At 35.6% G+C, this 24526-nt stretch overlaps 1 protein-coding gene across 10 annotated transcripts; it reads right to left on the reverse strand.

The window, feature by feature from the left end:
* Positions 1-8269: 8269 nt before the first annotated feature.
* Positions 8270-24213, reverse strand: LOC129576689 (tyrosine-protein kinase Src64B). Of its 10 annotated transcripts, XM_055462118.1 has the most exons (7): positions 24042-24185; positions 22717-23968; positions 21912-22039; positions 10967-11307; positions 10628-10841; positions 10269-10522; positions 8270-10158 (listed from the first exon to the last, which is right to left on the reverse strand). In XM_055462118.1, the coding sequence occupies exons 4-7, from the start codon at positions 11142-11144 to the stop codon at positions 9236-9238; spliced, it is 1569 nt and encodes a 522-aa protein (XP_055318093.1). In that variant the 5' UTR covers positions 11145-11307; positions 21912-22039; positions 22717-23968; positions 24042-24185; the 3' UTR covers positions 8270-9235. The 10 variants fall into 10 exon arrangements, with proteins under 10 accessions (XP_055318093.1, XP_055318094.1, XP_055318090.1 ...); XM_055462119.1 differs by lacking the exon at positions 22717-23968 and having other exon boundaries at positions 24140-24187; XM_055462115.1 differs by having other exon boundaries at positions 21912-23968; positions 24042-24187.
* Positions 24214-24526: the final 313 nt, after the last annotated feature.

The raw sequence follows: 24526 nt of genomic DNA on the forward strand, positions 1-24526 counted from the left end.
CAATTTTCATCAAAATCCGTATATTTTTTGTATGTTTTTTTAGTCGTTTTATCAACGGCTTCCACGAAACCTTACAAATGCGCATGTAATTAAAATGGCAAAATTTACAACACTGGTGTATATATTGGTCAAAAAACGGTTATTTTAAACATTTTGAATGGGTAAATTCTAAATTTATGTTTGCCTTTGCAAATTTATGTCGGCTCGAGCACAAGTTCTGATGTGATTGGCACATTGGTGGTTGTGGTGGTGGGTGGTGGCGCTTTCTCTCATGTTTATATTCAATGATGTAAATTATTAGTGGAACCAGAGCAAAAAAAAAAACACACAAATTTACCGCACACAAACAACAAACACATACTTGTATGAAAATTTTAATTGAATTCGTAATGCAACATCGAGAGTGTGGTTAAAAATATGCAATAATCGGCATCACTGGCAACAAAAATCATTGCACAAATACTTCATCCGGTGCTTGGGTGTGCATGTTGTTTTTTTTTCCCTTCTTCTGTGATTGGAGCGGTGTAGGTTTGGAAAAACGTTTTGGTTGGCATTTTTGATTCATTCTTGAATACTTTCGTTCCATCATGTCATGAACATTGAACAGAATGCTGACTAAAGCCGAAAATATACATGCACAAATATGGGAAATATCATATCATAAATTGTAAATAAATTAATTTTCGATTTTATGAAAATTCCGCTCATTCGTTTCGTAATAAATTTCCGTTATTCAATTACAATTACAAATTATAGTAATAAAATGAAAGCGATAGAAAACTGAAAATCTCATTTTACCAGCGGCGTACATGTGTGTGTGTGTGTGTTATCGGATCGAGTGATGAGCTCCGACGAATGTGTATACGTATGAATCGTGTGGACGCTTACATGCTCCGAACACACTGTATTCGGCAATCAGAAACAAATAAAATCCCAGTCATATTAAAATATTTTTCAGCACTGCGATGGTACCACATATGAATACCTCCTACCTGCTGCATATATTAATTCATGTGTTGATAAGTTTTATGGTAAAAATATTATATTTGGTGTTAAGTTACGTATACTGATTGGGAGCATGGTGTGTAGCGTCGAAAGGGTGACTCTCTCTCTCTCTCTCTCTCTCTCTCTGTTGCGCCCCGTCCCAATTGGCAACATGGCCAATGTGTCAACATCTTGTTATTGGTCAATCGTAGCAAATTTTATCTCAAAATCATATGAAATAACAAATTATCGTTTTAGAAATTTAGCTCAGCGTTTTGACTTTAAATTATCAACAACGACATGGGATATATGTATGTATGTATACGTGTATATGTATACTGGATTCCCATGGGCCACCCTACAAAAGGTATGTGCAATATGCGTTATTAAAATTTGTATTAGTTGAGTGTTTATTCACATGAATTTAATTTGAATTTTCAATTACTTTTGCATTTATGTCTAAATCCATTTACGAGCTTTTGCATAGAATATAGTAGCGCGTTGGTGCACTACGAATTTGCCAACACCAAATCTCTCTTTCTCACTCTGGCTGTCTCCATTCCACTGTCTCATCCCATTGCTAAAACGACGGCAAACGATGTGTGAATGTGTGTGTATGTGTGCGTGTGTGCTCATGCACTGTACAAATAATCACATTGGAAATAAATGCCGTTATAACCCGTTTGGTCCTTTGAAAATTCACTAAACGCAAGTTTCTAAATCGTTGTTCCGGGTGCAACGCACGTATTACATTCCACCAAGAATATATTTAAACGAGCTAGTGAAGAGAGATAGAGTTTGAGACAGAGTGAAACTGAGAGAGAAATGAGAAAAAGAAAACCTATCAGCAAAGTCGTTGCAATGAACACGATTTCTCTAGTTGGCGTTATCGTTGCAAGCGCTTTTCTTTTCCATATCAATTCCGAAAGGAGTCACTGAACATGGCACATACACACACACATATACACATTGGGACACGAAACAAATAAACATGTTTGATGTGTTTAATTACAAGTGTTAATAACATTGTACACAAAACTGACACTCTCATAATTTATCGCCAAAATAACGTAAGCAGAAATGCAAAGTTTTTGCACTCAGACACAAACACACACATTGAATTATATCTTTTTCGCTCTCTAATATTTTTCGAGGATGATGGCGGCAGTGGCGCGGTGCGGCTAATCCAAAATATTTTGCCGTGTGTATGTTTAGACGGCAAGTGTCGTACTTTCTTGTTCGGCTTGTCACCGTCTTGCCGAAAATGCATGTGTGTGTGTGTTTATGTTTGTGTGTGCGGCTCCAAAAAGTTGGCTTGTATCGTTCACATGGGCACTGCTCATGCCATACGTCTTGTACTTGTTCATTTGAATTAGATCAAGGAAAGACGCCACTGAGGATCTTCAAATGTTTGTATTGGTAATGTACTGGAAGTTCGACTTTGCATCCGTACACCAACCACTAGAAATACTAGTTTTGTGGAATGGTGAAGGGCGATGGTGGCGAATAAACAATGGTGCACAACAAAAATACAACCACTGAATCGGTGAAATGGGATTTCAAATGACTTGTGAAATAAATAACCGACACCAACCGATTTTGCTCCAGTTCCACCGCTTCAATGACTCGACACATACTAAATTGCTGTACATTATTCGGATAAACCAAAGAAAATACATTCTCGAGCGGTTTTGCACGCCTAATCAACCTTTTTTTTTTGGAAAATTCTTCTTGCATCCTATTAACGCGGCTCTGACTTTCTTCGAATACTGATTATGTAAGACTTTCATTGGAAGAAACTAGAATCGAATCATTTGAAACAATAATCTAGAACGAAAACAATGCGACTTTTTGATACGCGGCTTGAATCTACGTCAAATGACCACATTAGCAATGTCAGATCAAAATTTGCTATTCTTCTATCTTTGCTTTGAACGAATAAAATTTCTCCTAGAAAAAAAATTGAATGAATGCGATGAAATAGCGTAATAGACGCCTGGAGCTAGGAAATTCAACATGGCAGGCATTTTTACACCAAAACGTTTGGTCCAAAAATTATTTTCGTACAAATAAGCTAGCTAAAATATTAGCTAATTCTGAAAGGAATTTGCAAAATTGTCAAAGAGATTTTTTTTTCGGAAAATTTAAGAAGCAATTCAGATCTAGAGGTGTCAACGAACCAAATTTCAAACAATTTTTTTTTCTGTATTTCGAGCTGAAAATTGTTTTGGATAAGTTTTGAACATTTTTCAGAACAAAGTTCAGACAAAAAAAATTGTTCGAAAATTTGTTCGTTGACACCTCTAATTTAGCTCTAAGCACATCAATTGGATCAAAAAAAAATAATTTCCCATTAAATCCTTTAATTTATTTTAGAAAAAAAAATTCATTTTTTTTCCGTTGAGCTGGTTTTTTTTATTGTTAAAATACAAATTGTACGGCGAAAAAAGCAACAAAGTGTTTGTTGGTTGAACAACATATGAGGCTGTGAGAATGAAAATGGCAATACAGGAATAAACATTCTGAAACGAAACATAAAACAGCAAACACGCAAAAGGGAATCATGAATGTTTTAGCAGCAGCAGCAGTGAACCGCGAGTATCGGTACGTGTGTGTAAATTCATGATTCGCTTCAACACAGCGCTCATTCAAGATTCACTTTTGAGAATTTTCTTTCTTAGCGGCTTAATATTCATAACGCACTGGCACTGGACTCAATGATGTCAACAATACAAATCAATGGTTCTAATTTGCGTTGGTATTGGTAGTCTCCACTGACACGGTACCAGCGTGCTATGAATATTTGCTGTTGTGCGAATAGCACAGATGCTCCCACTCTCTCTGATGCGTTGTGATTTTGCAATGTTTGTTTGTTGTCGCATTTCTTCTGTGTTATTTTCCATGCGCTACGGTTTCAGTGATGTTATCATTTCACTCATGTACATTCATTCTAATGCTGTTCGTTCATGTCAATGCCGTATAATAAGTGGAGCTCGTTTACGTGCTGAGACTTATGCACCCCTGTTATTCTTCGTCCAGAGAACTTAATATTTTTTACCATTTATGCGAGCATACTCTATTTTTTTCAAAAACCAATTTGTTCAATTGAAGTATCGGGCACCGCCAAATGTACAAATGATTAGTTCACCAATTTGAACAAACATTCAACAACCAAAGTCAGAAAAACATACTCCTGTTTATTGGTATTCAAAACTAACAAAATACATACTCTTGTTTAACGCAAATCAAGGTCTATGATTTGAAATAATATATTTTGTCTGGATTGAATTAAAACTACGGTGAGTTTGGAAATGAATAAATTTTTTTTTTTAACTGACTCATGAAACGAAAACATACAAATGCGCAACGTAACAAAAATAGAAAGAAAATTCTCAAAAGTGAATCTTGAATGGGCGCTGTGTTGAAGCAAATCATAAATTTACGCGCACGTACCGATACTAATGGTTCAATGCTGCTGCTCAAACATTCATGATTCACTTTTGCGTGTTTGCTGTTTTATGTTTCGTTTCAGAATGTTTATTCCTGTATTGCCATTTTCATTCTCACAGCCTCATATGGGTCGTCTGCAAATTATCTATAATGAGTGTTCTTCATTCAATGCAACTGCAAAATGAACAAAAAGCCAATTGGAATCGAAATAAAAGGGTGTGTGTGTGTGTGTGTAATTTCAGTTTTACATTTATTCCATTTTTAAATTCATACATAGTGATTTCTTCGTTTATTTTTACCTCAATTTTAATAATAAATTTTGTGTTGATGTTGTGTGTGTTTCTTTGTTGTTGTTGTTGTTTTTTTTTTTGCCTGGATGTGTTTTCAATCCATATTCAATTGTTTTTTTTTTATAACATATATCTGTATAAATAATGTGAATGTGTGGTTTATTTTCATTTTAAACTTAGTTTAGGTACTAAAACACATCGAAATTAATTTAATTAAATAAATACGTAATGCTTTTTTCTGTTCATTTCTTCTCAGCATTTGTTCATCGTTAAATTGTTGTTCTTTTTTTTTGTTTTCATTCTTTATATGTGTGGTTGCATAAACTTTAATTAATTTCTCCTGTTTTTTTTTTCTTTGTTCATGAAAAATCGATAAATGTTAGGTATTCTAAAGAGAAGATTCACTTGAAATGAAGTGGTGTGTGCTGTCAGTGTGTCGGTGTTTTTTGTTCTTTGTATTTATTTACATTTAGGAAATATGTATATATATATGCCTTAACAGATGACGAGCACACGGTGCGTGAAATATTCATTTTCTTTATTCACAATGTTAATTAGTTTGTAGAAAAAAGTGCTTGTTAGAAAAAAGTTACGACAGAGATCTTAGCTATTTGGACAAAGCAGAGATTATAGGCATGAAAAAAGCAGCCACCAAAAATAAAAATGCAAAACAAATCATGGTTTCGATCGAAATAATCGCAATTTCTATGGTTCCATATCAAAAAGTGTAGTAGCGTTTGTTTGTTTGTTTGTTTGTGTGTGTGTGTGTGTGTGTGTATTTAGTGTGTTGATTCGATTAAGTTTTATTTATTATTTAGTTAATGTTGACATCACTTTTGACTGTTTTTTTTTGTAGTTGTTGTTGTGAATCGCAAGCAATTCATCAATGATAGATGCTATCGATAGAAAAAATTCAAAGAATTGTCGTCGGCTTTTATTTTTCGTTTGCTCTTTTGATTTTTCGTTTTAATGCGAGGGATTTCATTTTACAAAGTGTGATTGCAGATTACAACGTTTTTTTTCTCCTTTTTTGTGCTGATGTTTTTCAGTTGCGCGTTTCACGTGTCAATGTGTTTTCGATTTTAATTTTCACGCATGTAGGTAGGTAGGTGTTCATCAATATATTCCTAACAATATCTTAGTTTATAGTTTCACAATTGCTTTTTTTACCATTTTAGTTTAAGATATTTTTAATTTGTTTTTTTTTTTTTTGCAATAATTTTCACTTCGAAAACATACGCATAAAAAAGAGTCGGTTGATGTTGCTGTCGTTTTGTTCAGCTTAATTTAAATTTTAATACGGTTTTCACGAGATTTCATCTATATTTTTTTTCATTCCTAGTTTGACTCAATGTTCTCTTTACATTCATTCGGCTATTGATTTATCATTATGTGTTCATTTTTTTTTGTATCGTCTTTAGTATTCGTTTTGTTGAGAAAATTATCATTTATTTACAATTCTATGCTTAAATGAATGTGGTTGCTCTAAGTCTGCCAAAAAATCGATTATTTTCATTATGTCTGATGCTGCTGCTCCTGTTGCTATGTCTAATGATTTGGAATTAAAAACCATATTAGAAAAATAGGAAGCGTATGTGATGGAAATAAAATTACTGCTTCGATCTAGCACAAAAAAATATCCACTTTTCTATCGACTGCATTATCTATCGTATTTCATCATATACTACATATCTGTTTCATATCTGCTTTGCATTTCAATTGGAGGAAAAAGTGCGCAAAAAAAATAATAATATTGCATGAACTACTGCCCACATGAACGTATTACTTGATATTCGGTCTGCGTATACCTTGCATTGGGTTTATTTCTCTCTATTGTTCTATTATTCTGTCCTGTTGTGATGCATTTTTAATTCTATTTGCCACACAATGAAGCTATTACACTCTGTGTTCTATTTATCCCATTTCTTCTCTCTCTCTTTTTTTTTCTGTGTAATTCAATGAAATATTCATATATGTGTATATATAAAAAGGGAAAACAATTACAACCGCACCGAACTGTTCTACACTTATTTTCAAAATCAAACGAGAGATGAAATTGATGGAAAGGAGGGATGAGGGGGAGGAGGGTGAAATGATAATAAACAGGCAAGAACACTATAAGCAAAAATTTATTCGAAATATACTACATTTAGCTTGATTTAGCTATTTCATTTTGGTGGATGCAGCCGTGTGTATGTGCTGCCGCCCGATCATATATTATGCGAATGAATATGTTTTAAACGTTTTTTTTAATCTCGAATTTTAAACACAAAATTTAATTTTTAGCCTTTGGTTTAGATAATGACTCAATTTGTCTGTTTGTTTCTTTCTTTTTTTTCTGTTGCTCTGTGTCTTCTCCAAATATGGGCCATGGGAGGGCATTTAATCAAATTAAATAAATAATAAATCAATTAAACAGCAAAAAAAAAACTACTTTTCTTCTCTTTAAAATCATCTTCCACGGGGCGGTTACATGGCGTTCCTTTATACTCTGACCATATTTGCTTGATAAAAATTGTGTGTGTTTTTTTAAATTTGGTTTTCACATTTAGAAAAATTAACAATCATGTAATTTTAAATATCCACTTCATTTTTTTTTTTTTTGATTTCTTACATTCTACGAACCTTCTCTATGTTTGCATCTTGCACATTTGATTTTTTTTTTCTGTTTTGGACCAATTCTTCTCAAAAAAATTTCGACGCTAATGTCTTCATTCCGGCAAAATAAATAAAACTACTTCGAAAAAAAAATATGATTCCCAAAATGGAAAAAAAAAATCTTTAAAAAAAAAGGAATTCCATGCGTATTTCACTTCTGTTTCTGTTGGAACGACTTTCAAATTCTGTGCTCCAATTTAAGTTGAAAAGTGTGTGCATTTGACTAAAATAATGACTTTTTTCCTCTAAATTTCCGCTTTTTCCCCCCTTTGTATCTAAATATTTCCGTGCATACACAACTAACTGATGGACGATTTTACAATTGATTTTTTTCTTTGTCTGTATATAATAAATATCTGGGGATAGAACAATATGTCCAAAGAAAAACCTTTGACCATTTTTCATTTCAATATAAATGTGTTCTCATTGTTTGTTGTTTTTATGGTTTTTTTTATTTTGCATCATTTGTTCTCTGTGAATTTGCGTTCAAAAAAGAAGAAAAAATTGATTCGATTGCCTTATGTTGTTGTTTTTAATTCTTTTGTTATGTGTAATTTATTGTAAAATCCATTTATTTCGTTCTTCCGTTCTTGTACGTAACAAATGCTAAAAATCCGAAGTACAATATCTATTTGTTGTTGTTGTTTCTTTTTAATTAGTTCTGTTTAAATAGTATTTAAATATATATTTATATATCATCAGGAACTGATCAAATTTATTTGTTAGTCGTTTGTTTGCTTTTTATCTGTTGCTGTTTTTTTTTCTTGTATATTTTGTAATAATACAGAGTTTGCTTTGTTGTTGTTTTTATTTCGTTTTTTCTTGTGCTTCGAATGTCTTCAGCGTGGAGTACAATGTTTTGTTTTTGTCTTAAAAATTCTCTCTTCTTTTTGGTGTAATGTTTTTTTTTCTCTCGTGTTTCTCTCGTTTCACTTGATTCCGTTTATTTGGCTACTCTTGTTTAATAATAAATTGGTTTTCTTCATGACGATTAATTTGTGTGAAATGAATGCAAACATATAAACGCTTAATACTTCAACATTTTTTTTCATTCTTTTTTCTTCTCTTTTTGGAATAAGTTCACTGATGCTATTTTCATGTTTCAATTAGTTTTCTACTTGAATCTTATTCATTTAGGTTCGTGATTTCATATATATTTATATATAAAATGTGCGTGAGAATTCATTGTTTAGCATATTAGTTTGTTCGTTCCTTGTCCCATTTCGACTTAATTGTTGTATGGTATCCGATTTGATCGCTTGGAATTTCCCCTTTGACGTTTTTATTTTTGTTCTTTGTTCTAATAATAAAGCTTTAATTTACATGATTTCAAGTGTCCAATTTTTTTTGTTAAATGAATTGGGAACTTGTTTCCATGATAGGTTTCCTTTTTTTTTAAATAATAATAACAATTTACTTGTTTCGGTATAAAAATCGTGGTATAAAAGACGTGTGCCGTAAGTGTGTGTGTGTTTTTTATTTTGTTCTTATCCGTTTTGTTGGAAGGGCTAAATTGCTGTGCGCGCTGCGAAATGCCGATTGGGTGGCAAGGATTTGCGAACAATAAATGATTCTCATGCGATATCTCTATTTCGAATAAAACCAGTAGAAAAAAAAACATATGCTACAATGACTCTATTGGCGGCGTTTGTTATGGGCTAAACAATACGAGTACCACCGCAACCATCGCCGCCAGAAGGAAACAATTTGCGTGAAGGAAACCGATGTACAAAATGCAAATGTCTGTATATGCGTGTGTATGTATGTGGTTGTTGCTGTTTTTTTTTTCTATCTCTATATCTGCGTTATGCCAGAAAATGAAAATAGCAATAAAAAAAAACACTATTGCCGCCCTAATCCTGTACTTCTCGATATGGAACTTCGGATGTGATCGTGAAACTTTCGAAATAGTGATTTAGGAATTCGAATGTTGGCCGCTTCTCGGGTACAGCATCCCAACATTGCAACATTAAATGGTAGATATCGTCTGGAAGATGATGGTTCGGTGGTTTTGGCATACGATAGCCACGTTCAATTTGCTCAATCACCTCACGGCTATGCATACCCGGATACGGTACTTGACCGTATGTAAACAATTCCATCAACAGGATACCATACGACCATACATCCGATTTGATTGAGAATTTACCGTAGATAATGGCTTCGGGTGCGGTCCATTTGACGGGGAAACGGGATCCTTGTTTCGGGCAATATTCATCGTCGGCAATGACCCGGGCCAAACCGAAATCACAAATTTTCGCCACATTATTTTCACCAATCAGCACATTACGGGCGGCCAAATCACGATGTATCAATTGCTTTGACTCCAAATACTCCATGCCGGATGCAATTTGAGCCGCAATATAAATTAAGTCTTCGAATTGGAGATTTTTACCATCACCTTCGCGCAAAAAGTCCAATAAACTACCTTTCGACATGTACTCTTGCACAATGTAAATTGGCTCCTCTTGCGAACACACCGCATACAATGCAACCAAACGATTGTGACGGAACTTTTTCATAATGGCCGCTTCCTGTAAGAATGCTTGCGTTGACATTGTACCTTCGCGCAATGTTTTCACAGCGACATCGATATTATTTCGCCATTTGCCATAGTATACTTCACCAAAATTGCCACGGCCCAATTTTCGAATCAATTGAATTTCGACACGTGGTATCTCCCATTTATCACGCAACTCCGGCCCAAGGTCCCACATCTGTGGCTGTGGCTTCGAACATGGCCGTGACAATATGTGACACAGGCCAAGTGCATTTTCTGAAACGGAAAGAAATTACGAAATTAAAAATCGGTTCATGGATTGAATGGCAAATAGAAGAGAATAGCCATGTAATTCGATGTGACGCGTCTATCAATTGTGTACTCACTGCTGTATGCTAACACCAATGCTTGCAGAGATGGGAACGTTTGATTTGTCGCAATGTAGTAGCCACCATTGTCCAATGGCTTAATTTTGTAGTGTTTTACATGATAGCCGCGGCCATCTTCCCAGTCTTTAACAGATAGTGAAAAACCGTTTGGATTGTGCTCCGATGGTCGAACCAAAAATGTTCCTCGTGGATTCTCTTCAGCTAATAACAATTTGTCGGCTTCTTTGCGTGACACATTCTCGAAGAACCAACTATTTGGCGAGAGAAGAAAAACGGAAGAAATTTTTGGCTTCTGGATTAGTAAGAGGGTAAATTAATCAAAATCAATGAAAATGGAACATAAACTGAAAACATACTCTTCACTATTGACGCTGCGCTCTTCAGCAACAAAATTCCATGGGATTAAACCCTCCTGTCGTGTAGTCAAGTGAATGACACGCCACCAATCCGATTCGGTGTCATCAAGCACTTCCATTCGGTCACCTTTCACAAAACTCACATCGGTATCCTCGCGTGCCGTATAATTATACAATGCAATCACCACACGCCGTTTCATATGACCTGCAAAATCTAAACAAAATTATTGAAGGTGTTCGCACAGTTATCGAGTTAAAGAAAGAAAGAAAGAAGAAAAAAAACCGACAATAAAATTCCGAAAATGGCATTAACTAAAATGGTAAATGTGAATGGCTTACGTGTTGGTCGAGTTCGGATGACATCGACTTTATTTGCGCGATTCGGATCGGGTGTGTATCTGTCTATTGAACCATTTGGGTACTTTTGTTGTGACATATTCGACAAATCATTATTCTTTTTGTTACCCGGATAACCGATATCCGGTTCTTGACGTTTACTGCAACACTTGTTTCCCATTTTGATGTGTGTGTGTGTGTGTGTTTGTCTCACTTCAATACTTTTGTTACTCAGTCAACTGCACAGGAACCAAATTGTAATGTCAAGTATACTCTAATATTCTAAATGGCAGCTCTACGATGACGCTATCAATGTCGATTCTTCCATTTTTATTTGCCGATTTCTGTAACGAACAAGAAACAAACAAACCAAAATTGAAATTCCAATTATTATCAAATGTTTTGTCATCGCTAAATATAATGGTTAAAACTATGAACTGTGTCTGTCGCCGAGGAGAAAATCATTTTCACTTGGCATTTTGGCATTGCAACATGCACAATGTGGTGTGTTGCAGTCAGATAAATAAATTCGTTTGTACTTGAAATATGGAGATTGGCATAGAATAAACAACAACAGCATCACATTAATTGTCCCAAGTGTAGAGTGTCTGGGAGAATTTGCATGTTTCTATTTTGTGAAAATTGGCAACGAGCACGTGCCACAACAAAAACTTTACACCAGCTAACAACCACTCAACTTTCACTCTAATTACTCTTTCTAATTTGCAATTTGTGTACATTTGCCGTCGTGTTTTTCTCTTAAGTCGATTATTTGATTTGCAAAAAAAAAAAAATAACAACGAGAAATTAAATGAGAAAAAAGAATTAAAAATAAAATACGATTCAATTTTCATGGGACCGTCTGCAAAGTACGATTGAAACGGTTGAAATGATGTTAGTCACTGGCAACATATTTTCAGATTAATTGCACACCATATTTGGCATTGGCTGGTCAATATCGAAATGTGATACATGCTACTTGACGTTCAGTAAACGAAACTCCATGTACTTTAATACGCTAGAAAAAGTCTTTCGAAATTTGGAATTTTGACAGACATCGACGTTTGGAAGGAAAAAAAAAACAACAACAAAACGTCCATCGAATCCGACGAGTCATTATGATTATCAAGTTCGGCCTCATTTGATTTATTAGCATGTTGTTAGGCGAAAGCAGAAAAAAAAGACGGCATTCAATCTGATTCATCTTATAAAGATTCATTCGTTGGACACAGAGCATCGTTCACTGTGCCGATGCTTTCATCTTCATCGTTTCGAAATGGACATGAAATAATCGAGTTAAGAGCACGCACAAAAAAATACATACAATGTTATAGAAGCATTTGATTTTTTTGCGTTAGCCTAGACGCTTTTTGTATGTGTGTGTGTGTGTGTGTATGTGTGTATGGCGAGTAAGCATCGTCGCAAGGAGCGACCGACGAAGATAAATGTGTTTTCAGCTTGGAAATTAAGTCGAAAAAATGATTGAAACAAAGCTTAACAAAGAACCTTTTTTTCCGTTCAGCTTGACGCAAGCATCGATTTCACATTTAGTGGATTTCACTTGGAATGGTTCACTTTGGTCCTTTGCTATTGTCGCAAATCGATTTGACTCCAGTCCAGTCTCCACGCCGGAGAATGGCGGAGAGCGAGAGAGAGCACAAGATAAATAATGTCAAAAGTAATAAATAAACTCTTTGTATAGACCGAAGGGCTTGCGACGCCTGAAATACGGCAATATTTTCATATATTTCTATTTTTCAGTCATATTCCGTCATATTTCAAATATTTGGAATATTTGATATATTTAAGGCATATTTAAGCCACATTTTGACGTTTTTTGGTTTTACCCGATATTATTTTGACTATATCTATATGAAATATTTCTCTAAATTTTCAAATATATGAAATATTTGAAATATAGCCAAATATGTCAAACATACGAAATATCAAGATGCATTTTGTAAACAAATAATGCTTCAATATTTGAAATATTTGACATTTTTGAATATATTTGAAGATATTTCATATATATTTGTTCGTCGCAAGCCCTTCGGTATAGACAGTTGACGTCTTCGAGTGAATCATTTGAAAATGCGGTGCGGCGAAAGAAGCGACACAGTATCCATTCAATTCACGGGATTACTTGCACAGAACGGAGCCTTGTTGCGCGCTTTAGGCACTCATGACTCTATCTCTCTCTCTCTCTCTCTGTCAATTTTTGCCAGTTCACTTTGTGGTCGCACGACCAAAAGAAAAACCACCACAAACGCAAACACTAATGTCAAATGCACAATTGATATTTTCTTAAGCTGCAAGCAATCGTTCGATTTGTATGCGATTTTCTTTCTGCTTGATTTCAACCTCTTTGAAATGATCAACCACTTAAGTTTCGCTATTTCCGACTAAGAGCATATTGATAGGCCATCACATCAACGACGATTCACGATTATTACACATTTTCTTATTGTAAAATTGCGGACGGGTGCAGGGCTAGATTACGATATATATCGTTCGTATATGTATTCGAAGCCAAAACAGCGGCAGCAGTAGTAGCAGTACGATAAACATAAACGTCATCTTATAGAAGGATAAGTAAATTATGAATCATAATGATGGCAATAAGTCATTCTCGTCATGCTACTAATATTATTGCCACACACACAAGATTCGGAGAAAATCTGCGTAATCGGAGCAGCAGACTGCGTCAGGAAGCAGATGACTAGTGAATGCTACTTGCTTGATGTGCCAACTCACATTTTGAATATTGAAATTCTTCAACTTGCGCGCACACACCATTATCCAATTTCAAATACGACGACACAGAAGAAAAAAAAAACACTGTATGTGTGTATGTTGCGCGATTTTTTATAACATCCATTTCAAACGCAACCGAAAATAAAACGACATAAGTACGTTGTTACTTATGTGATGTATTTGTGTGTAGCAAATTAAAATTTGTACTACATTTACAAATCAGATATATTTTCTCTTCAACTGCGTAGCATATTTCCTCTGAGACCTTTTGGCCTTCGACGTTTCGAAAAGTGATACAGCGGAATCATACATTTTGTACATGAAATTTTCGTTTTTATGCCATGGCAAAACTCTGGCGATATTATCAGATCCACATTTTTTCGTACTTCTTCTTCTTCTTCTGTTTCAAAGAAATCGTGAATTTACTTTGACTTATCTTCGTATTTTTTTAGTTTCGCCCTAATTTTTCATATGTATATTTTTTTTCATGTTTTTGTTCATACAATCTGAGCTGGAAATACATTTCGCATGAATTACAATTTTTTTTTAACGTAAACAATTATTGTGATAAAATGTTCGGTATTTTTCTTGAGAATGAAATCTACGAAAAAAAAAAATATGTTCAAATGTAAAATGTATGGGCATTTTTAACAAAAGTACGAAGAAAACAATTTCAAGATAATTTCAGGCAAATAAATAAATCACTCTCTTCAATAAATCAATTTTGATTTATTTTTACATTTCAATTTATTTTTTCCACATTTATTAACGATTTCATTTTCCGTGGAAAATTGGCATTAATTCCCATCATTTTGGGATAATCCGAACGCGTGTGCTCAATTGAGCCAAAGGAATGAAATGAAATGGATAGGATTTGGAACGCCCCCATTCTGTAATATTTAATAGCAATGATTTAAAAGTTTTGAGAACATTTCAAGTGAATTTGCAATCCATTATTATCAGAATCAGTGTACATCAAGTACGTGCGCGCGACAATCTGAATATAGAAATCGAAACAAAAGCCGAGAGAGTGTGAGAGAAGGAGAGAGAGAGAAGCAACCGGCCATTATCGATCAAATGTAATAAAAATTTGTTTTGAATGCGATGGTCATGCGTGTTTTGATGTGTCGCGTGATGAGTTGATTCCGCATCAATTTTTGTTGCCACAATTTGCAAACGAACAAATGACCATTACACGAGAAGTTATTATTATGGTTGATGTTAAACACCAAATGATGGGCGATTAGCGAAAAGAATAGTCCGCTTTCGTTTCACATTGCAGAACAAACATTTATTTTTCTTCGAAATAACTTTTTTCGCTCGTTTTTCTTCATCGCTATGTTTTTTAGCATTCATCGCTATGCGTTCAATTCGGTTAGATATTTGGACTCTGTCTTTTTCATTCATTCATTCATTCAGTGTTGTTGACATTTGATGACTCCGAAAAATAAAATATGTGCGTAGTATTGCAGGCGGCTTTGAGCCTCTCATAGTCTATGTGTGAGTGTGTGTATGTAAAGAGCGGCTCATCTGTATGTGTAATGGATAACATGGAGCAAAATCCAATTCGGTGGGTCGATTGAGTGCGTGCGTGCGACCGAAGATGAGGGGAGAAATCGATTCTTGTGCAAAACTGTTGAAATTATTTCCATTTTGGTATAATAATTTTGCTTTTTATTCGAATTCTATTTTTCAGTCAACAAAGTGTAAAGCGATTTTACCTCGAACATCCACATTGGTTTGCCAATCAATTTTCCGTTAGTATAATTAATTGATATCAACTCAATCATCGGGCAAGCAAAAAAAACACACATACACATATATAGTTGGGTTTTTTGTTTTGTTTCAATTGCACGAATTTTACATTGTAATTCAGAAAAAAAAAACAAGCGGTTGCAATCGGTTTTTTTCCCTTTCTTCTGTGTTCATTTGGATGTTATGCATTGCAACAACTCAATCGTAGAATTTCTCTTTGGGGCCCCGCGATTTATTTAACTAAAACATTTAAATTCCACCCGAGATGAACGCAACCAGGCGTCTCCGTTCTGTCTGTCTGTCGCAATTTTATGTGTGATAATGAAAATGCTATAGATTTCTGCATTTTTTATTTTATCTATTTTGGCTTTTCCTCACCTCCCCATCTCTCTCTCGTTCGCCCTTTTTTCTCTCTTGCATTCGCTTCGAGAGTATTAAACATGGAATGCGCATTTCAACTGCTTGTTCTTCTGATTGATGCTCGTTTCACTGGCGTTTGCTCCGGATTCCACACAACTCCCCGAACGATTCAATCTCAACGCAAGAGAATGTGCGAGAAAAAGAGTGTGTGAAAGAGAGAAAGGGAGAATGAAGCAGAGGCGGAGAGAAAGAGAGGAAGAGCGAAAGCAAGAGACTCGAAACTATAACGTGGAAAATGTTTCGTGCGATTGCCCCATGCGATGCTCATTCAACAGCATCCATATCACTTTGCATTTGCACTGGATTATGTCAATGTCAATATTTCACCTTTTTTCGCATCAATGTTTACACTCTTCTCGTTGTGTTTTTTTTTCCCGCTCGTAATACTCAATAGCTACACAGAAAAAGGACATAAAATACAACAGCATCCACAACCACATACACTGTGTTTCTAGTGCTGAACTGGTCAAATGCTAGTTATCTTGAATCTAATTGTTTGATTAAAATTTGTAATAGCATTAAAATTAGAGACATGATTGATGAGCAACCAGATGTTGCTTTAGTTTTTTCTATCAACTCCAATATTTGAAGGGCAATTTTCGTAATCACTCTCGCTCGCTTTCTTTTGTTTCATATCAATTTGAAAAAAAAAAAGACTTTGAATAAAAACTAAAAACCAAAACAAATGCCGAATGATGATTGAAGCGAAGTATTGACATAAAATAAAATCGTCGGGGCAGATTGAAAATCACATTTTTCGTTCGTTACACCGTTGACTATTTCTTCATCTTCATTTTAACATCCATCAATCCATCGAATCGCATCGAAATGAAAAGTGAAGCGAACAAGATCAATTCAGTTTCCTCCAAACGAAGACTAGGACTTGACTACAGTAGAAGAAAAAAAAACAATCTCTCCATTATACATACACATACAGTCATGGACAAAATTGAGCGTACGCCTATAAATTTGTGTTTTATTTTTTCCAGTAACTTTTCATCTCAAATGTAATATATCAATGGGAAGTACATGAAAAATGAATAACATTGGCAATTTTGAACATCAAAATTGGCCGGCCAATAGGCGGCTTATGGCCCTCGGTAAAAACGGCCAAAAATTCAATTCCCCAGCCGTTCGATTTAAAAAGTTTAAATGCAGTTTCGAAGGCCTTCAGGAGCAGATACTTTTAAACGCTGAAAACTTTCTGATTGGTTTCAATTTGGCCAAGTTATGGCCGTTGGAAAAATGGCCGATTTTTTTCGAAAAATTAAACCAAGCGTTTGATTGCGAAATGTCATATGTCGTTGGAAAGCCCATTTAATGAAGATAATTTTAATAGTATAAAACATAGAAATCGGTTACAATTTAACCAAGTTATAGGCGTACGAAAATTTTCGTCAAATTTTTTTTGGGTTTTCAAACGGCCATAACTTGCCCAAATTGAAGCCGATCCGAAAGTTTTCAGCGTTTAAAAGTATCTGCTCCTGAAGGCCTTCAAAACTGCATTTAAACTTTTTAAATCGAACGGCTGGAGAAAAAGGCTTGAATTTTTGGCCATTTTTACCGAGAGCCATAAGCCGCCTATTGGCCGGCCAATTTAGATGTTCAAAATTGCCAATATTATTGATTTTTTATGTACTTCCCATTGATATATTACATTTGAGATGAAAAGTTACTGGAAAAAATAAAACGCAAAATTTATAGGCGTACGCTCAATTTTGTCCATGACTGTATATCTAACGAATTTTAATCGATAAAACAAGCAGCACATAAATCAAATGAGTTTAGCAATTCGAGTGCATCGTGCCATTATTGATTTCGTGCACAACATTCATCTGTTTATCTACAATTTTCAACTTAATTGCCATTTGTGAAACGAGTTCACAGCTGGAATAGAGAGAGAGAGAGAGAGAGAGAAAGAGAGAGAAAAATTGTCTGCTAATTGCAACCACAAACTCCGCATTGTTTTATTTTTCATTGCGAGCAAGAAATTCAAGGAACAAGCAACGGGTGAAGAGCACTGATCAAATGGAATCGGTTGGTCGTCAGTCAGCCAACTGAACGAGTTTGAAATCAAAAAAAGTGGCTGACGGCTTGTTGTTGCTACTAAATCTACTGTTGCTTGTGCTATTGCTGCTGCTATTACTTCGGCAAAGTGTCTGTGCAATGTGACGAATACCATTTTCAATTTGAGAAATCAAATCCAAAAATAGCATTTCCATGGAAAATGGAAAAAAATATCTCTCACTTGAACGAATATATCGCATACATGTGCGCGCTCGCATTGATATGCCCAGCCCACAAACAGGATACAGCCGAATCGTTCACGCTAGAATTGAATTTGGTTATCGTTCGTCATCGTCGTTACTGTTGTCGCATCGTTGTCGATGGCATGCAAATGTAACGATATTACGAAAATCGTCGTGTATATTTTTAGAGAAAATCGATTATCTATGTGAATGATGATGGGCTGTTTTTATCATTCCAGCAGAAGTTGGAGTAGGAGCAGCGGCAGCAGCAGTAGGATGAGTAACAGAAGCAATAGCAACAGCAAATCCCATTTTTCAGTCAAATGAGGAAATTTTCGGTTGGGAGAGAGAGAGCGAGCCCATTAATTGACTTTATTAAATCATTCAAAGAAGCGAAAAAGCAGCGTGACACTCCATCCAGTTGGTTGTCCATTGAAAAATTTTTTTTTTCAAGTGGCATGGTTAAAAACAGTCAGATGAAAATTCCGTCGCTATATCTATGGCATGTATGTATAAATGTCTCGATTGGGCCAACTGTTCAAATATCCCCGAAATGGTTGGTGTATGTGTGTGTGTGTCCATGTGCATGCACGAGATGAATAGCAGAAATCTGTTTAACGGCGACAATAGTCAAATAAAACATTAAAGAGTTATATATACTGGAGTCTCATGGTTGGCGCGCGATAATCGTCGCTCACCAGACATACATTCAACATTTTGTTGTTGGGCTATACTATTTTATTTTTGCTTCTCTCTACTTCGTTTCTTTGAATCGTATGGTTGTTGTGTGTTTTTTTCCTCTGTTTTCTGTTGTATTCATTTTCTCTCCTTCGCACTGAGCTCGCGAACGCTTTCTTCCAACAAATTTCTCTTTCTTTGGCAGCCGACGAACACACATTTTTCTCTTTCTCCGACGCGCGAGAGATATGTGAGATCGTATGTGCACTTCAAATGTGGCCCGTTTCAATTATTTACACAAATAGAAACTGTGTAAGCATTTAATTGCTTGTGCCCGTTTGTTGTTTCGTCGGAATTTTGTTGTTGTTTTTTTGCTTCTTCTTTCTTGGTTTTGGGTTTTGTATATTTTTGGATATGATTTTATTATATGAACTTCACATTTAAGTTGTAAGAGTTCAATGTTGGCCTGGTGTGTTCCAGAGCAAACGGTAATTCTTTCTTTCGTTCTCACATCCACATTTTCGCTGCTATTTTTAGATTCTGAAGGCAGAAATACCAAACGGAAAAAACCGATTAAATAATCTCAAAATGCAACACAATTTTTTGGAACAATGGTTTGATATGAATTTGTTTGTGTGTGTGTGTGTGTGTGTGTGTGTGTGTGTAAGACCCCATGACGATGATGACGATAACTACGGCAGTGGTCGTATTGCTTATATTTTTCATTTTCTGGTTTGATGCCACCCGAAAAGCATGAGTTTCATTGAAATGTTCAAATGTAAACAGTAAATCAGCGACAAAGCACAAGGTGAATGCAATAATGCAATCGGACGACGGAAGAGATGAAACTGCCACTGCGCTACAAAATGGAATATAATTATATTTTGTGTGCATGTGGCATGAAACAATAAGCGTCCGATCACTGCAAAAGGATGTCATTGAAGCGCAATGCTCCACATTTTACCATACCGTACAAACGCACGCACACACAATTCGATGATGATATTTCGATACGAACCGATAGAAAGGGAGAGAGAAAGAGAAAACCAATACAAACTATATTATATTGATACTGATATGAGAGTCAACTCAACCGCGTTTCAAGATAAAGTGGTTCATGTACGGTTTAATGTTCACAAAATGATAGTAGCATGTGAGAGGGAGAGAGAGAGAGAGAGATAAAAGAAGAATGCGGCATTCCAAGCAGCTAGTCAGCCATCGGTTTTGCGCTATAAATTTGATATATTTTGTCGATTTTGTGTATCGAATCTACGGAAGCTTAAGCGGATATTTCATTTGAATGAATATTTGATTTTAAAACGGTGTTTAAGATTTCGATCGATTTCTGCCGAAAATTTCCAACCGCTTTCGGGTGTTTCCGAAAATGTCGAAAACAGAACGTTCGATTGACCTGTAAGCCATTGCAATGTCTGCGGTCGAATCATTTTATTTGCTTAAAATACAAACATTTGTTTCATTTTTTTCATCATTTTCTCTCGCTCGTACTCGATTTCACTCTCTCACTCACTCACTCGCACGCTGTGAAAATGATATCTATGTTCGATAAAACGCTTTTGGCGTTCGTGAACGCTTTTCAACTCGGCCAATCCATGGCACTAATAACATTTCGTTTTGCCATAATTTCTAATCACTCTGAACAAGATAATATATTATTTAATATAAACGTGAACAAGCATATAGCAGAGAGAGAGAGAGAGAAAAAACCGAGTCGCAACCCGATTGCAAGAAAAAAAAAACGAAACACAACAATAACAATAACGGCATACAAAACGTGTACGCCAATGGCATAAACGACAAACGGCTTTTGTCGTCATTGTAGCTGTTGTTCAATAGTTTTTTCATTCATTTTGCCAGTGAATAAATGAAATTTGCGTAGGCGTTTCACTTATCAAATGGCCATATTTTGTATCAATTCCAACAACACCGAGCCGTGTGGCCCGTGTGTGGTATTGCCCGACAATGAGAGTCTATGTGTCTGTTTGTATATGTAGCATGGGGGATTTTTTTTTTGCTTCTTCTAAATGGATTCGCGTGTGTAAATGCGTTTGCGAACGCATAATTTCGTGCGACGCCAGCCGCAATTGATTGCATTCCGGTGAGAGGCCCCGTCTCCCGCTTATAGCACACCAATCCTTCATAAAATACCAACAACAACAACAGCCAATAACAGTAATAAACAACAAGAAAGCCATTCGCATGAATTCGTCAAATTATTAACGCTGATTTACATATACGAAAAATGTGCGGCTTGTAAAGCTCGGGACAACTGATTTCATTTGAAATTCATCGCTAAATAAATGGAAATTGGTTGTGCACAATCTATTTTACATTTTTCACGTTGTTGTTATTCGGTTCAACACGTTCGCTCTTCTTTTTTTTTTTCAACTGGAAATCGGCATTTTCTGATCTACATACAGAACAACATGGTGTGTCAATCGATTCTTTTGGTACACACACACACTCCATTAGGCATGGCATTTGAAAGTGTTTTGTTTTTTTTGGCTCTGGTGGTAACCACGTTTCTACCCGAAAGGAAATACAATAATACATGCTGTGCTGTGTATGTGTGTGTGTGTGTGTGTGTGTGTGTGTGTCGTGCGTATGAAAATGATGGTGGACGCGCGATTGAATGGGATGAGGCACAAAGGTGAGGGAGAGAAAACAAAAGTAATAGGTGTATTAAGTAAAATAGGTGCAGCGTGAAATTGGATTTGAATATTTAGCTCAAATACGGTATCGTTCCGTTTGTTTCGTTCTTTGTGTGTTTGTTGTGTTTTTTCTTCTGGTATTTTGTGCCTTTCTACCATCGAAAAACTAACTGCTGCGCTTAATTAAAGTTACTAATTCCTTGAGTCGCTTACGACAAAACGCTGATGCCGAAACCGAGAATTGTGTTTTTCTTTGTGCATTCTCATATTTTGCCGTCGAAAGGAGAGAGAGAGAGAGTGAGAGAGAGTGAGAGAAAAGGTAGTGATGGGGGTGGAGGTGGAGGCAAGAGAGGCACAATCTCAGCTCAAATGACACAACTTCTAATTACATTTTATTTTCATATCCTATTAAAAAGCACTTACCCAAACAATAAATGTGTCTTAACTGTGTCTCGTTCTTTCCTTTTTCTCTTTCTGTCGACGGTTTGTCGTCGTTCGTTTATTTCGTTTAAATTCGTATTCCAAAGATGGTAAAAAGTTTTTAGTAGTTTCTATTCTTTGTGTAAATATGAAACACCGAAACCAATTAACAGGAACAACAAAAACAACAAAAAAAAAAATAATAAAGAAATAAACACGAGAAGAATGTGTTGCACACACGTTTCTTTCTTTTTTCTTCTTTTTTGTTCGATTTATTTTTGCAAACAGGAACTTCAATTTGTCCGATAACAAGACACGGCAGTAAATTCGGAATGAAACTTTCGGTTAAAGTGCATAAAATTGTCTTGGTCTTTCTCAAATTCGTTTTGGTTGATTATTATGTTGAAATGTTGACATTGTACATACAATCTCACGATAGGTTTTCATACTACGTTTTGTTTCTTTCGTTTTTATTCTTCTTTTGGCAATAGCCAAAAAAATTTACTGAACCAGACGGCGTTGTGTGTATGTGTTTGTGTTGTTGTCTTTGCTCAAATGTCTTTTGGCCCGTCTGTTTTTTATTTCTATGTTCTCCGAGAGCGTGTTGTTGGACTTTTGCCTTACAATACGACAAACGAAACAGGCATACAGGGCACTTTGATAATGTTATTGGTGGTATTGTAAATTAATTAGCAATTGCAACGAGAGAGAGAGAGAAAAAAAGCGCATGAGACGAGAGTAAAGGATGCACACATTGATCAAATTGAACTGCTGCACTCTCGCTGCACATACATACACTCACACTTACACTAAATAACATGGAACTATGTGGATGTGGAAACTGCTTGACTTCAAATAACATAAAATAAACATTTGTTATGTTGATGGTAGGAAAACACTCGGCTTAAAATATGCACAATCAAAGATTTTGTCGACACACACACACGAAAAACAATGTCACACACCGAGATATATAGAGAGAGAGAGAGAGAGAGAGTGAACAACAAAACAACAACGAATTCCCCAAAATTGCTGTTGTCAACGGTATGCTGATCAATTCATCACATTTAATGCGTTGATGGTGGTGCTGTAACTGTTGAGCTGAGAAATTTTTGTATATGATTTTCTATCGCAGTTGTCGTTGTTGTTGTTGTCGTCGTCGTCGTCGTCGTCGTCGTCGTCGTCGTCGTCGTTTCTTTGTGCCACTCCGTTTAATGTGTGATGTGTTTATTGTTATTTGTTTTTGGTTTTATCTCCTCTGCATTGAATGAATGATGTGTCTTGTTGTTGAATGATAACACTTTCATTTGAATACTCTGTTTTCTCTCTCTTTTTCTTTCAACCGAATCAACTTCCTTTTTAAACGTGCACTAACAACTTAGCACACACCGTTGTTTTTTCTTCTTTTTCTTCTAGTTCTGGATTTTAAGCACAATGACTTCTTTTTTATATATATAGATTATCACCACCGAAGAGACAAACATCAATCGAGAAAGTTTTCATATTAATATTACTTCGTTTTTTTTTACTATTATTTCTGTTGGTTTCACTTCTTGTGTGTGCTTTGCACACTCTTCACTCACTCAATCAATCTCACTCTCTTCGAAAGAGAATAGAAGAAAAAAAAACTTAGCAAGAAACACACAAAAACACGCAACAATAACACACAAAATCGCAATTCGAAAATGAGGTGCTAGAAAATGTCTGAGTGTTATTCTTTCTGGTAATAATCTGTGGATGTCGATGTTGTTGATTGTGCGTATTTGATAATTATGCTCGGTAAATTTGGCAGCATAAACGAATTTGCTGTATGAAATCGACGTCAACCCTCCAATATATTCACGGCCATTTTGATTTTTTTTTTCTCTTCTCTTCTGTTCGTTTAACTTCTTTCTGCTGCTGTTACTCTGGCGTGTGTATTCTTTTCTATTATTTCAGTGTTTTATGTTATTTTCTTTTCTTTCTGTGTTATTTCTCTTCTGTATTCCTTTCCTACTACTATATTCCGACTACTTTTTCCCGATTCGATGTATGTTGGTCATATGGAATATTGTGTGCATCTATTGAGCAAATGAAGAGAAGAACCAAAAATAAAAGAAGAACTCATGCAGATACATGCACACACACACTCACACACTGAGGAGACAGAGAGCGAACGAACCGAGCACAAGAGAGAGCGACAGTCGCCACAAAATAACAACGAGAGAAAAATAAAATAAAATAATACACACGGCTTGTTGGCAGTAGAACAGTCAGACTTGATCAAACTACAAGAACGATGTGTGAGAGAAATGAATAAATTCGGATTTCATCAGTGAAAAACGGGGAGAGAAAATACACAACAGCACCAACAACCGTTTTTTGCCGTTCGTATAGATGTGCGTGTGTGTGTGTGTATCTATGCGAGTGTGTGCGAGCATGTATGTATGTGTATGCAGCGGTTGTTTAAATGTGTGCGTGGTAGATATTTTGGAATAGGGAACGCCATAAGCGTTTATTGTTCTGGCACCAGAGCACATGAAATTATCACACACAGCAAGAGAAAGAGAGAAAGACCATTTGCATTGATGTGGTTGTTTAACTATAAAGATACGTTGACTCTCGGCCCCATTCAACAG

Source organism: Sitodiplosis mosellana, unplaced genomic scaffold, assembly GCF_009176505.1.
Source record: "Sitodiplosis mosellana isolate CC-2019 unplaced genomic scaffold, AAFC_SMos_1.0 Smas_scaffold_6191, whole genome shotgun sequence".
NCBI lineage: Eukaryota > Metazoa > Arthropoda > Insecta > Diptera > Cecidomyiidae > Sitodiplosis > Sitodiplosis mosellana.